Genomic DNA, 15,801 nt, shown 5'->3' with positions numbered 1-15,801 from the left:
CCAGGGGGGATATAATTGTAGTCTTACTGGGAAGGGTAGCTGAGCCCCCTCCCCTTTTAGTTTCATGGACCTGCAAAAATGACAGTGATGTGAAGAAGGATGTCATTGATTTATTTGTCTAATGTCAAATAATAATTGGTATAATTAAACATATGTACTCATAAGAAATAAAATGTGAGAAATTCACACTTCCTGATTCAATGTGAAAATAACATGACTCTTGCGCAAAACCTGTACATTATACCAGTTCACTAATTTTTTTGAAATGCAAATTTTGAAATTCCTCTCTTTACCAGTGCTCTAGTCACCTTTATCTGAGCCATGTACACATGTAGGCATACAGTGTATAGTGCAAACAGCATCCTGAGGAATCCAAACCACAGTGCTAATATGCACCAGTTATATGTACTGTTGTATAAAATTCTGCTTTGAATATGAACCATGAAAGGGCTTTATAAAGTGCAGTATGTTTTTTGGCTTGTGAGTATGAACAGGTTTATTGAATCGTCCACTAATGACCTCAGCATGGTGTCAATGATGGACAATGGAGGTATCAAGCAACAATCCTGATGCAATTACAGAAATCTCAATTACTGTCCAATGGTGCAATCAACCCACTGTATAATTGCTTTCGTGCTCAAGACATGCAGATGTCGCTGTTATTTTTCATGGTCTTGATGTAATCATGGATCAAGATCTTTGAACAGTTTTACTGTCAGTGGCGGATCTAGCTTTTTGTTAAGGGGGGAGGGGGTGACAAGTCAGTTTGACCCAATAACAATGAGCAGCAGTGAAATGCATCCTACCCCCCACCACCGTAGATCCGACACTGTTCTGCTTGTGTGACTGTCATTAATAGGGAAGGGGTGCTGGAATATCATCCTTCACAATCCATTTTAAAATTATTTGTAGATGTTCAAACAAATTGTGATAATTAGTGGATCTTCATGATTGGACTAAGTGTTTTAGTCATTCATTTGAATAGAACTCATATCTAGGTTTGATTTTCATTGATAGAAGAAGAATTAAACCCATCATGAACAGTATCTTTATGCTTTCATTTGAGAAAAATTATTTTTATTTGCTAGAAAATCAATTTGTCAGTTTTTATTTATTTGATGCTCATATATAAACTTTTCTCCAGCATGTATGAATCCCCATGCAGATCATTTTATCCCGGGAATAACTTGAGAATCATTAGTTAATTGCGCTGTTTCCTATTTCATAACTATAGGTTAAGAAATGCTATAAGAGGGAATCTCCTTTCTATTGCACTCTTGAGATCCATTTCAGGATTGAGAGAGCTGCATTTGACCTTTCTTAAAGGAATGAATAACCAAAAATAAAACAAAGAAGAGGTTAACAACATAACAACAAAACTGTAATAGAGGCAAATGAAAGTATTTTATAAAAATGGATTAGAAAGGGGCTAGAGGAGATTCCCTTTGATACAGTAATCTCTTCAAATCTGACTATATTCTTAAATCATTTTCTCTTGATTATTTATCCGTGGGGGGGGGGGGCAATGAAGGAAGGGAACGAGCGGCAGAGAGGAGTATGGAGATGGAAAGTGGGAGGGAGAGATTTTCAAAAAATAATAAAGCAGAAGAGAGGAAGAGAAAGCGATGGAGGATTAAAAAAATGAAAGAAACACAAGTAGAGAGACTGAGATAACAGGCTTGTGTTGCTATGTATTTTGGGAATAATTTCATCAGCTGATTCAAACTTCCTAATAGAACATTAATAGTGCATGAAAAGGTCACGGATAGATCCCTTGATGGCAGCTGTTTTGTCTTCGCAATGACATAAAGATGAGAACCTTCATGCACTGCAAAAACTCCGGTGTTGATTTAACACCAGACCGGAATCTATATATGTCCACACCAGAGAAGTATTGAAACAACACCAGTTTGGAATCAAACCGATGCTCCTATCTGGTGTTAGACCAAAACCAAACTGGTGTTGTTTAACACTTTTCTGGTGTGGACATATATATAGATTCCAGGCTGGTGTTAAATGAACACCAGAGTTTTTGCAGTGTGTAATAACCAATTTTGAGTAAGGTAAATTGATAAACTGTGAACAAAAAGGGCCATGATATACATGTAGGCCAATTTAAAAAATTGAGCAATTATTGAAAGAAAGAAAAAATATCTTTAATATTGGAGAGAAGTCTAGTTTATACGTACATTAGGAGAGCTCTGTAAAATACTCCCAATTGATATTTACTACACAGATGCATGTAGCTGTTTCAACTTAAATTAATTCTCAGGTCATTGAAGGCCGTGATCATTGATGCCCTGTTGACCTGCCCTTGATGCCCTACTCATTGGCCTTGGGGATTTGTCATGCCCTTTTTTTTATTTTTCCCATTTGCACTGTAGTGTAGAAATGTGCCATTAAAAGTGGTTTTGCCACTAAAAATATAAAAATATACAAGGTCAATATAAAGAGGCATTGGAAAAGATTGAAAATTCACTTTGCTTTGCCTTCAAGAATAATAAAATCTTTGCCATTATTGGTACTGTAGAAACATTGACTGAGATTGCCTGCAGAGCCCTTTTTACCATGGGCCTATTGTTGATTCCCCATTTTCTCTAAATAGAGGCTAATGTCTTGTTATACCCCTTTCATAAACCCAATAAAACATATCCTCCAATTAGCCGCCTAAGAGTAATGCGGATAATTCAATAAAAATTGCGTTCACAAACTCCATAAATTATTTTTACGAGCGCCCGTCCTGAAAAAGGCGGATAATCGTCATGACAACTGGACACGCCCCCTCCAATGCGGTTGTGTTGGAAAAGGGTGACCTTGTGACCGCACCATGGCAATTATCCGCATTATTTGGAAATACGTTCATAAACTCAAAATCTTGTCCCGATGCCGCTATTATGCGGATAATAGCAGCATCAGAATAATGCGGATAACTCTTGTCCTCCTCTGATTTTACGACCAAATTATGCTGCTATTAGCCGCATAATTGTGTTTTATTGGGTTTATGAAAGGGGTATAAGACTGCTCCAAGACTTGGGATTACTCCGGGGGGGGGGGGGCAGTCAAATATATTTCTGTACACACGCGTGACCAAGGAATTACCAAACACCCCCTAAATGAGTTGTTTTCTGTGTGCAAAATAACCCCCTAAATAAGTTTTTCGCGGGCTTTATTACACATTTTGGCCCCTAAACAAGTTGTCGCCAAAACATGACCTCGGGGAAAAAGCTTGGGAGAAAAAACATACCCTAAACACGTTTGGCTAGTCTTTAAAAAAAAAGCTTTGGGGGAAAAAACATACCCTAAATACGTTTGATCCCGCCATTTACCATTGACCAGTCTTTCAAAACCACCCTTTTTCCTAAATATTGGTGTTTTTGATACCCTTAACGAGTCCACGCGCGTACCACGTCCAAAACTGAAAAAACACCCCTTTAAACGCGTTTTTTGGTCACGCGTGTGTACAGCAATATATTTGAATGCCCCCCCCCCCCCCCCCCGGGGGATTACTCTTAAATTGTGCACAAAAGATAATTTCTGTATTAAAAAGGCATCAGATTGGACTAGTTATCAAAATGTAATAGAGTTTGCATCAGGTATGATATTCTCCCGACTAAAATCTTCATTCAGATTTTTTTTTTAAATCAGTTTTTTTTTTATAATTGAAATCCTTTGCCCAAGAACACTCTCATGCTCTTTTTACTGCTTTTAAAGTCAATTGATAAAACTATCATGCAGACTCATCTTGAAAATCACTTTCAATTCCTTACTTTTAAGATGCAAGAGCTTGTAATCCCGACTGGGGCGCCTCGGAATTCGGTTGTGACTTTAATAGTGACCCTTGGTTATTTTTCAGATTTCTTTTTCGGAGGGGAATGTCATGCCTGGTTTGCATTACTGACCCAACATTTTTTCTAGAATTGCTCTTTAACATTCAGTTCTAGATTTTAACTATTTTCCTACATCCAGTCATAAATTCCTCTAAAAAAATAGATATATGTACAATGTAAAGATTTTTTAGTACTATATGTTGAATAAAGGCTGTTTCATGCTTTTTACATGAGTAGCTATTTTTGCTGTATTAGCATTTGTGGCTTTCAGAATCTGGTGTATTTCTGCAGGCAATAATAGTCAAATTCATTTCAAGAATATTGCTAAAAAATGCAGAGTACGCGTTTTTTGTTGTGAAAAGTGATATCAGCCTACTATTTTTCAATGTTATGCAATTTATTGATCAAAAGTTGGAGATGATTTCTGGATTCCAATTTTCACAAGAATGGTTGAATAGCCAGAGGAATGGGAAAGTTTTGAAATGTCAGAAAAGGTATCAAGATATACAAAACCATATTAGAGAGGACAGTCTAGGGTACCTGTATTGGTCTTTGGGAGAATATAATTTCTGTTGAAATTCTTGAATAGATGAGGCTTTTGAGATTTTTTTTCATGACTTTATTTTTACATCATATATAAAAGACCATGTAGTTCATATTTATTCCATTTTATCAATAACTTTTAACTGATGTTTACAAATGTTTGCTAGCTTGTCCATTGCTTTGATTTCCTTCCTTCTCTTTTCTCTATTTTTTTTCCTCAGAACTGCTACTGCTATATACCACCTCAAGTTTTCTGCTGATGGTCAATTCTTTGCTTCCGCTGGAAAGGTGAGACCACAGTCATTTGCATACTGCTAGAAGGGAATTTTATGAAATTCCTTCCTCTATAAAATGTCACGTTGACCAGATAGTAGTACCCAATACTGATGGATTTTAAGGGATAGTTATAGTAAATGACAATTGAAATACCTTGCTATGGTCCAGTATTGTTCCTTAAAATATATACTAAAAAAAGGAGAAGAAAATAGACTACTTATAGGGATAAATTAATGGCCATCAGTTACTATTAGAAAGTTTGAAGATAATCTATTTATACAACATGGAGAATGTAAGATCAATCTATGTGAAATCTATGGTTTTCAAGTCAGAAGAGAATAAATCGCTACAGGAATCTGGACTTTAGAAGAACAATCAATTACCTGTAGAAAAATACTTCACTTGTGTGGATTAAAATCAGTGTATTTTGAATGCCCCTTTTGGTAAAAATGATTTTCTCTATCTCATTCACCCAGGCTGATAGGTTAGTGAAGATATGGTACCAGAATAGACACCCCAGTATTGGTTCTGGTACCACAAAGGATCAGGTCCATGATGACTCCAACAAGAGTGATAGCTACAGTTTCATCTACATCGCACATCCCAGGGCTGTTACTGGATTCTCTTGGAGGAAAACAAGCAAGTACATGCCAAGGTATGTCTGATGTCTTTTCTCTTTTGCCCCTTTTATATTGGTTATTCTCTCACTCTTAATCTCTTTATTCAATATTCAAAATCAAAGACAGGAACATACATGTAGGTGTATACATGATAAAAAGGAAATCATAAACTATTAAATTACATGCTGGGCCACAAAAGTTACTTGCAGGAAAAACAAATTACAATATAAACTATATTTACAATAACAATAATCTTGAATAATCTTGAACTGTCCAGGAGTTCCTTTTTCCTCAGTACTTATTTCTTGTCCTCTAATTCACTTATTCATTCTTGCATATATTACACTATCCTGTTCGTGTATAGTTTACCTTGACATACCTGCCAACCATTCCGATTTTGGCGGAATTATACCGATTTTTTAGCCTCCATTCCGAATTCCGAATTTTAAAACCAAAATTCCGATTTTTAGGTCAATCAATATAGTGTTGAAATTATTGAAACGGCTGTATGATGCGACTAACGCATAAGCGGCTGTAACATACGACTAACGCATAAACAACTGGGGCGCACGGCTAAGTGCTAAGTGCACAGTTCCATTGCAATTGCATGTGAAAATTACGAGCAGCGGCCACAGCGGCTCGCGAAAGTGCCAGTTTTCAGTGAGGACACGTTTTCAAAATCCACGAACATCGGAAAAACCGTGAAAAATTCACTTTTTTAGACCCCTTGTTTCCTAACTACGATGTATAGAATTAAGGATGGTGATATTTTTGACGCGAAATATGGTGATTTAGTAAGATAATTTTACTTTTTATTCGAGGTTTTGCTCTTTTCGCCGGATGATTTTGTATTGTGGAATGAGTTAGTGAATGAGTCGTGTACTGGTGTCTAGAGTGTGTTGGTAATATCATTGATGAGTCTGCTTACCGGCGCCTGCTTACCCGGCCGATCGGCCGCGCCGTGCACATCGGGAGGCTCTGCCGCAGTTACTCAAGTTTATCCCTACGCAATGTTAAATTGATCTGTACTTTATTTTTTCGAATAATTGTCAAATTTGTGAGAAAGAAAGCGGCAATTATCAACTTTCGAGTCAAGTTGATCCATCGGAGCCGAACGCCAAATCTACTTGCTTCGCTTGCCTAAACTCCCGGCGCCCGAGTTGCAGCGCCTCAGCCTCCCAGTCTCATCGGCGCACCGCAAGTGCAGTGGTGGGTGCGGGTCGGGCGTATTCCGCCGTATTACTTCGGCTCCGTTTTTGTCATGGCTGAAAATATGCTTTCTTATGCCAACAAGCACTTATCTAATAAAGGTTATGATATAACCTTGTCCTCAGTCACTACTCCTGTGTGGTGAAATATAAACATGAATAAGATGACAATGTTTGGCTTATTTTGATGCATATGATAGACTTGATATAATTATAAATGATAAATAAATGTTCTGGATCTGGATGTATACGATGCAGGGCCCTCCTGGGCATAAACGCATGGGGTGAGAGAGGGCGGGGTGAGGATTAGAGAGCTCTGTCAATGGCCTTCTTGAATGAGCTTGTCGATGTTGAGTTGATGACAGCGTCACTCAAGTGATTCCATCACTTGTTAGATTTTTTTGCACTCAGTTTTTAATACAGTAGGCTAGGCCAACTTGAATCTGAATTAATGATACAAAATATCCCTTGGCCCAAAACTCAATTGAATTCTTGAAATTAGTTTTTTTCTGATTAAAAAGAGAATCTTTCCAGAAACTTTCCAACAATAGAGGGCCTTACAAAAATATGCTCAAAATCAAATTATTCCTAAATCTATATAGATTTCAATGAAAACAAATCACACCTGAATGAAACTGGGTGTATTTTTTTGTCACAAACGTGATATCTTAAAGACCCTTGTTTTAATGTTTGATTGATAAATGATATTATATTACATATAAGTAGACTAACGTTACATGTAGGTCATCCTGTGGTATGGTTAAGAGGGTAAATTTGCTTTAAAAAGGGTAGGGAAATGCTACTTTTACATGCAGAAAATGCAGAGTCCCTACCATGGGAGGGGGAAACCATCTCGCGCGCGACCCGCTCGGCGCCCTCGTGACTTTGATACTGATTTTTTATTATCAAAGGTTGGCAGGTATGCCTTGAGACAATGATCATCTCCCAGTCTACCTACTGTACATATTAACGAACTAATAATTAAACTCAATGCTCTGTTTCAGTGGTGCGGTTGCCAACGTCCTGGTGACATCATGTCGTGACAACATCTGTAGATTGTGGTGTGAGACACTTCTCCCTGATACCACATCATCAAAGGGAACGTCTAAATACAGCAAACATGTTGGAAACACCAAGGAACATACTACCACTGCCACCAAGAGACCAAATTTCAGTCTCAACATCAAACCTAGGTATGTTTCTCTTTATGATCCTTCTATAGTTTGTTTTGTATTCTTTGAGGCTAGAATTGTGAGAAGTAAATGAACACTGAACTGTATTCAAGAAATGTTGATAATTCAACATCTTTTTTCCTCCTAACATTTGAATAAAATCCTGATCTGTCAAAATCCCAAAACTGGCTCCACAGATACAAATAAATCTCACCGAGCTTCAATTTCTCTGGCAGTTAAGAATGAGGGCAATTATACTTTATTGTTTTCCTTTTCTGCCATTCTATTTTTCCATAATTTAATTCATTTTTTGAAAAGTCAAGTTCCTGGGGAGCATTTCATGAGGGACTTGTCGGACGTTTCATCCAACATGTCCCATTTTATCTAACAGTTACCATAGAAACAGTGCCTCTAATAGCCAATCAGAATCTAGGAAAGATGTCAGGTCTGATAATTTGTCAGACAAAATGTTGATGAAACTCTCCCATGATGTTATTGTTTACAGAAATTGGTCTGGTTGGCTATTCAATGGCGCACTATGTATCACCTCAGCTAAACTTCAAATATTGTAGTCTTGGGGAAAAAAATCACAAGCTTTTAAAGTGGACTCTTTATATGAGTATGATGGCTATAATCTTTCAAATTGTTCGAGCGTTCTCATTATAAAAGTGGAACAGTTTTTATGATAGATTCATTTTATACCAACAGCAAAACAGTAACAAACAAATTAATTGATATGTCTTAAGAAAACAATTGGTGAGGATGAAAGAGTTGAAAGAGGAAGTACCCTTTATTCATTGACTAACAAACATAAGTTTACATTTAGTATGATATTAGACAATTATTTTGCTGATACATGTAAGTTTAGACAAGTTATTCTTACTGGAGATTTGTATGGATTACACATTCAAGTAAATTTTTATTTTAGTGTAAATTTTGCCAGAAAATCATATAGAATTACATTTGTACATTCCATAAAAACTTAAAGAAGCACTACAACTGGATGTGTTGTCTCATGTTGGAGAATAATATTTCATTAGAGCCTATAATGTACCATTATCTTATGAACAGGGATGAGATTGATGGACATGATAGTGAAAGCACTTCATTTCAGTAAGTTCTTCAGTAGAAGAGAAACGAGTGTCTTGCTAACAAAATTTTACCTCATTCTGAATGCACAGGAATGCACTGTAGACTAGATCTCTGGGAGATGGAATGATTCCTTGGGTTTTCATAACTATTCAGGGATGTTTCATAAAGCTTTTTGTAAAGATGTGCCGAGTTAAAAAAATATGTTACCTTTTTCCTCATCTTTTTCAAAACAACAGTTTTGCCCCCTATAGATGACAGACAGTGCGTTTTCATCGAAACTTCATTTCAACAGCTTGAAACAACAATCAAGTTTTTATTGCCAATCAATCCATCAATGAAAAATTCATGCAGTTTTATGAACAGCTTTATGAAACAGCCCTTATGGAGGCTTTTCACAACAAGTTGGTTACACTTACATCTGGTATAAAACACTTTAGAGTTGGTTGAATGGCATTGGATTGTCATGCTCAGGGGCAAATATCGCTGGGTCTATCAAAGAGACTGTACATCAAGAACAGCCTTACATACCTTTTAATACATGTAACAATTTTGTGAAACACCCTGATATGTAAACTGTGATTACTTAATTCTTGCCCTGAAAGAGGCCTCTTGATGTACAGTATGTGTTATTGACTTACCAGAATGGTCTTGTTTGATCTTTGAAGCATTTTGCGCTGACCATGAATTGTCTAACAGCATTATGGTTGATCTGTATAGGTTGAATGATATTGAAAAGTGCCTTTTTTTCTTTTGAATGTACTAGAATCTAATCCTAAAGTAAATGAAAACCTGCTTTCTGCCCCTCTCAAATAAAATAGAATAAACAAAAAAATAATGAAGAGCAAGCAAAATAAAGAAATAATTTATTTAAATGAATTTTAAATCATATTGCTAAAAGTGAATAGACAGGTATAGCTAGCTACATGTATCTAATGTAGAATAAATGTCTATCAACTAGATCAAATAATGTTTGATGCATGGATTTTTTACCTACTTTGCATCACTTTGATACACTTTGATACATTAAAGACTCACAATCTACACCATATGGCATCACTAGTACAGAGTGCATGATTAATTCCTTTTGAAAAAATCATTGAATGCAAAACAACTATTTTTTATAGAGATGCGGGATGAACTTTAATATTACTCAGAAGGTTGAAATACAATGTGTACGTCTAGTTTCATCATCCCCTACTTAAATTATGTAGGTCATAGTTCTGGTCGATGTTTGATTTCAATGTTAGTTGATTATCGCCAGGAAAATGTGGTAGATAGCACAATATATCGCCGAGTCTGAAAGTTCATTATACATGTTCATTTTGAGCTTCAATTCTGCAATCGAACAGGGAAGGGGGAAATGAAAGTAAAGGCTTTCATTGATGCTTGTCTATGACAAGCTGGCGTTTGTGTACCAACTTAGGAAGTTCTGAGTTGGTTTAAAGCAATACAGAGCAGCATTTTGGTCAGTAAATAGTGATAAACTTTTTGTAATTGATAATATTTTGCTCATATCACATTGTCACGTTCATAAAACCAGTATCGAATATTCAATAATTTTTCAATATCGCATGAAATTTTGATAGTACTGAAATATTGCCTAGCAGTCTATATGCCCATGCCTCCCCCCCCCCAAAAAAAAAAAATGGTGATTCATGATCTACCAATAGGTCTCCACAAGTTTTAAATCTACAATATATTCACTCTCCAACCTTCATGTGGTTTTGGTAATCTTTAGTATTGAAATGTTGCATGTAAACCCTAAACAAGACAAGTCTATTTGGTTTGTTTAAATTATTCTTTAGGCCTCTTACTAGTGCATGTACATTAGCAACCAGATAACTTTTCAAAATACACCTTCTTTCTAATGACAGAGGGTGTGTTCAATGTTGAGTTTCAATTTTAAACAGCAACATGAATCATGATTGTAAACTCAGTATTGACAAAACACAAACACGATCAGTGGTGCACTGTTCAGTGTCAAAAATATAAAGCTGCTATACATGTATATATGTTGATTGTCTTTAAATATCCCGCTTTCATTAGCGCAGCTTTCTGGGCAGTTTGACCCATCACAAGGAAGGTCAATTTGGCACCTGCTTGTGTCTCTGCTTCCACTGCGAGAGCAAACGTTTCAAAACTCAATCGTGTTCAATTCGCGATGCTGAAGGTCATGAAATCTGAGGTGACCGCATTTGCAAATGCATCTTTTTTTATTCATATTCCTCCGTATTGTGATTTGAGAGACGTTCACTTTAACGACTGGGAATGGAGGACATTGAACACACCCTTTGTTTCTCATATCTGCATTTTATAATCATGATTCATATTGCCGTTTAAATTTTAAAACAGACACTTAAAACACCCTGATTAAACCTGTGGGATAGAGATTTTAATTTTCTCAGAGTAACTTGGAGTGGCTCTTTCCTCTTTTGCCCTATTTTTTTCTTGTAACATATATTTGTTTATAACTCTCTTCTTTTTTATGCTAATTTGTTATTCTTTGACCAGTGAGGGATTGATAATGTTGTATATTTACTTGTTTTCCCTTTAAAATTTGCTTGTGTAGTGTTAGAGGATATTGCATTTAGAGTTTTAACAAAAACCCTTTTCAGTGAAAGCTGAATATATATTTTTTTGCTTGATAACAATCTTTACAGTTCATTATTTACAGAGATTTGATAGTTGGTAGTATTTATTTTCATGTTTTGCTATTATGTTTTACTTTCATATAATACAGTATACAATGGTAATTGTAGGGAAAGTTTGCACAATCATAAATTTCTGTACATCTACTGTACTCAAATGTACATTTTGAACAAAGTCAGGGTTAATGATGATCTTCTACATGTACCTGGAATAGATTATTTCTATAATTGGCAATCAGGCACAGTTACACTGTACAAGTCATGCACACTTATTATCTTAGCATGTTTTATTATTTGTTTAATCCTTTTAAAGCTGGATTATCATTATTTCTGTCTTTGTTATTTGATGTTTTATTTATCTTTACTGGGGTGATGAACAGATTAATGCTGAAGGACAATTTGACTTTATTTCACCAACCAAACTTATATGACTACTCTCCTGTTTTTAAATATCAGGATAGGGGTCACCAATTATGCAAATGAGTTTGAAAATTGAAATTTGTTGATAAAAGACCTTTGAGGACCATTACTGCCAAGTCCCCATTAAATTGTGTGTATTTTATTATGTTCAAAATTTCTAAAATGATTTAAAAGATGTTTTTATCCCTTTTGCAGGTATTTAATCAAATCTTAAAATCAATTTAGTAGATAAAATTCCCCCAGGAATTCAGTCACATACATGTACATGCAAATTAAGCTATGAAATTTAAAAATAACAACTAGATAATAGAAAGGTGCTTTCAATCTTTTGTCTTTTTATTGATATTTCATTTTTAAACTGTAAAAATATATGCATGTCTTGCATTTTAAACATGATCCTACATGTACTCACCGCAATGCAATGCATATTCTATCACTTTATTATTTCTTGTAATTGAAGTATGCATGTTGATAAAATTTGACAAACAATAGCAGAAAGCACTCAAATAACAATTATTAATGAAAAAGAAACAAATTATTTTGCTTTATTTGATTTTGAGGTTCTTCATGCAAATTGAAATGTGTACTCTGCTCTCTACATGTTTTGCAGCCCATAAATTGTGTTTCCTGGAAAATTTTATCCAGGCATATTTTTTTCAGACAAAATAATTTCCAATTTTATGAAAGAATTTCATGATAAACATGAAAAGCTTGTGATAAGGGAGTATCGAGGAATCGAACTAGAAATGTCTTTTAAAGTGATTGTTAGTTTTAAGTTTTAACACATTTTTCTTATTTTGATTTTTGTTAAGAAAAAAGAAAAAGCAAGTTGAGCATGCCATTCCCTTGCCAAGCCAGAAGAAAGAACATGAGCTACATAGGTACTATCATGGCAAAGTACAGAGGAATGGATTAGGGGGGAATCCCCTACATTTTCACATTGCAGCTACCATAAACCCTAATACAGGTAAGATGAAAATACTGTGTACTTTTAAACCCCTTTTTTCTATTTCTTCTTTTTGTCTGTCTGTCTGTCTCCTTTTTTTCCGGGGGATGGGGATGAGGCATGTCTTACCCTTTTTTTGCATTCTTTCATTTTCACCTACATGTACATGTAGATCCCTTCTTTTTCTCATCCTTAACTTATTTTCCTCATTTTTACTTTACCTTCTCTTATTTTTGATCATCCTTGTTCAAAAAAATTAACCTTTGAAATATACTTCATAATGCAATTGTTTGATCGAAAATGATTTTATACAAGGTGAGAGGAGATTGAGAAATATCTTTGTAAAAAGATTTATTTTTATTCCTTTTCTAAATGTATTTTTAATTCGTATCTTTTGCTCAATCAGAATAAATGCTTATAAATATCATGCTAATGAGATAAAAACAATAAGAATGCTATCACCATTTATGATCCATCCCAGCTAATCCAGTTACTAATTATAGGCTTGTATTTGCTTGGATTTTGAAAGCAGATACGATTACTAATTGAAGTACTCTATTACAGCAATTCCTAACATCCTGTTATTAGTATTGGACTATTTTAGAACTAGTTAGCACTGGATTAGCATTGGAGAGTATTGTTTAATTTGTCACTTGGTAAGGAATTCTGACTAATCCCATGATAGTCACTTGACTGAATATGATCTTCAACTAAATTCAGTTTGATTATAAAAAAAATGACTGAATGGAAATAAGGAATTAAATAAAAGTCAAACAGTTTAATAGTGTAATTAGAGGAAGAGAAAGAAAAAGGGGAGGTGAAGGAGATCAGAGCAAAATTTGAGGGGAGGAGTGAGTGAGATAAGTACCGGGAAAAGGGCAGATGGGTGCACGGAAAATAAATATATTGCATTTTATACTACATAAATCATGGCACATGTCAAATTAAGTTCATTATTCAACTCAGTAGTAACCCTTTTCTGGGTTTGGGGGTAACTTACGTATAATGGGGGATGGGAAAATTTCTCTTTGTCTCCTTGCAAGAAGGAGGAAAGGAAAGAGAGAGAAGGTGGACAGGGAGGGAAAGAAAGAAAGAGCTGGGGGAGTTTAAATGGGTGTGATTCAGATAAAAGTTGGTATAAAAATTCGACAATCTTCAAGCAGATAATGTATGAAACTTTGAAAGTTAAATCCTGTAAATTCACATTCATAGAAATATTTCTCTATTCTTTATAGAAGGTGAACAAATACCTCACAAACTTATGTGAACTACACTTTATTGAGTTTAATCAACTAATTGTGCATGCATTTCCATGTGTATGATTATCTTGTAGTGACCTGGCTATCACCCTTTATAGAATCATCACAATAAACTCATTTGATTGTGACATCAAATATTAGAATACACACTTGCCTACTTGTACATGTACATGGGCATGAAAAGAAACAGTCATATTTGTGTATGATATCAACTTGAAGATTATTCTTTCTTTAAATACAAAGAAATGATACCTCAATTGAGAAATTGAGGGTATTTGAGAGGAGGGTAATTGAAGAATGGTAAGGAGAGAAGAGAGGATTTATGGGAGACTTCAAAGCTATGTCACCTGACACTTTGGCTTCCTGTGTCACATGATTGACGGCAATTTGAGAATGATAGTTGGCTTAGTGCTGCAAAGTATATTAATCTACTAGGTCCTTGATTGATATTAAAATGACTGAACATTACAATTGTATTGAAAAAAAGAAGAAGCTAAGTGATACATGTATATTCCCTGCAGTTCAAGTGATTAGAGAAGAGAGTATAGAATGCAATGGATGATAAGTTGGAGAGAGAGGGAGAGAGAAAGAGACAGGTGGTTAAGAAAATCGGTAATTACAATGTGCATGTATTTATCAAAATATGATGTTTAAATATTAAAAGTATAATAAACTGTACCATTGTGAGAGATATGTGTATGGAAAAGGCAGGCTCATACATACATGTAGGCTGTAGAGGAAGAAAGGAACGCAAATGGTTATAAAACAATTCAACTCAAGAACTGAAGTATGCATGATGTGTCCTTATGAGTATTAGAGGTGAATGAAAATGAAAACAATTACATACACAGATGAGTGCTCAAACATTTGTAAGTCTTTTTATAAATTTTTGTGTGGTAAAAATCCTAGAAATTATGGTTATGATATTGCAATGAATAGATACATGTAGGCTCTGTCATAGATGTTAGATACCAGTAGCCTAAAGATATATTTCAGACTGTACTGTACATAAGTTGATATGTTTTATGTATGCTCTATTTAATGTACTTGTAATTTCAAGTTGAACATGCCTCACCATTTCGAAGCAGATGCATTTCCATCTGGTTTAATTCGATTTTTGAAATATGCATGCATGTTTCAGTGTCTGTCTGGAGATGCTAGGATGCATTCATAATCTTGTTACATGTTCAGTTTTTTAACCTGTAAATGTCAAGGATTGTCTGCCAAACATTTCTGTACATGTACATGTAGTACATACGTAACATTCGCATATTGGGGCTGTTTCAGACAGCTGCTCTGAAAATGAAGCATCTTGATACGAACATCTTGATTATTGCAAGCCAAATATGGTCCTCAATCCTTTATCAAATGCACAAGATAAAATTTGAAATTTTTTGATTTATAATTTAATTGTAATTTTTTCTTTATTCAATGTATATTTTACCCCTATTGATATATATAATTTGAAATGCTGTCGCATTATACTGTCACACACTGTGATCCAAAAATTGATAAAAACTTTGCATATTTGGAACATTATGTTTTTGTCTTCATATTTCATGCAATAAATTACTCCTGAATCAAATGTATTTGGTTTTATAAGGGAAGCATCAAATCATATAAGATACAAAATCAGTAGATTTCATAGTGTCTTTAGTTGTCTTGAATATATTAAGTAGACTTATATCCAATTTTCCTTGATCTACCAATGTAAAGTGGATTACAAATATGATGTTCGCCATGACGTACATGAAAATTGTCTGATAGTTATGGTATATTAGGCTATTCTA

The 15,801-nt window shown here is 34.9% G+C and overlaps 1 protein-coding gene across 1 annotated transcript in view; it reads left to right on the top strand.

Moving 5' to 3' along the window:
• The window catches only part of LOC129262557 (dmX-like protein 1), a 77,142-nt gene that overhangs the window by 24,671 nt on the left and 36,670 nt on the right, over nucleotides 1-15,801 (top strand). The window contains exons 6-10 of the mRNA XM_054900683.2: nucleotides 4,592-4,658; nucleotides 5,123-5,301; nucleotides 7,479-7,667; nucleotides 8,718-8,759; nucleotides 12,619-12,773. Coding sequence (XP_054756658.2) covers nucleotides 4,592-4,658; nucleotides 5,123-5,301; nucleotides 7,479-7,667; nucleotides 8,718-8,759; nucleotides 12,619-12,773 — 632 coding nt within the window. The remainder of the gene's footprint in view (nucleotides 1-4,591; nucleotides 4,659-5,122; nucleotides 5,302-7,478; nucleotides 7,668-8,717; nucleotides 8,760-12,618; nucleotides 12,774-15,801) is intronic.

This window comes from Lytechinus pictus, chromosome 5 (assembly GCF_037042905.1).
Source record: "Lytechinus pictus isolate F3 Inbred chromosome 5, Lp3.0, whole genome shotgun sequence".
Classification (NCBI taxonomy): Eukaryota; Metazoa; Echinodermata; class Echinoidea; order Temnopleuroida; family Toxopneustidae; genus Lytechinus; species Lytechinus pictus.
Note: the sequence above shows the minus strand (reverse complement) of the source record. Positions and strands in the feature narration are given on the sequence as shown.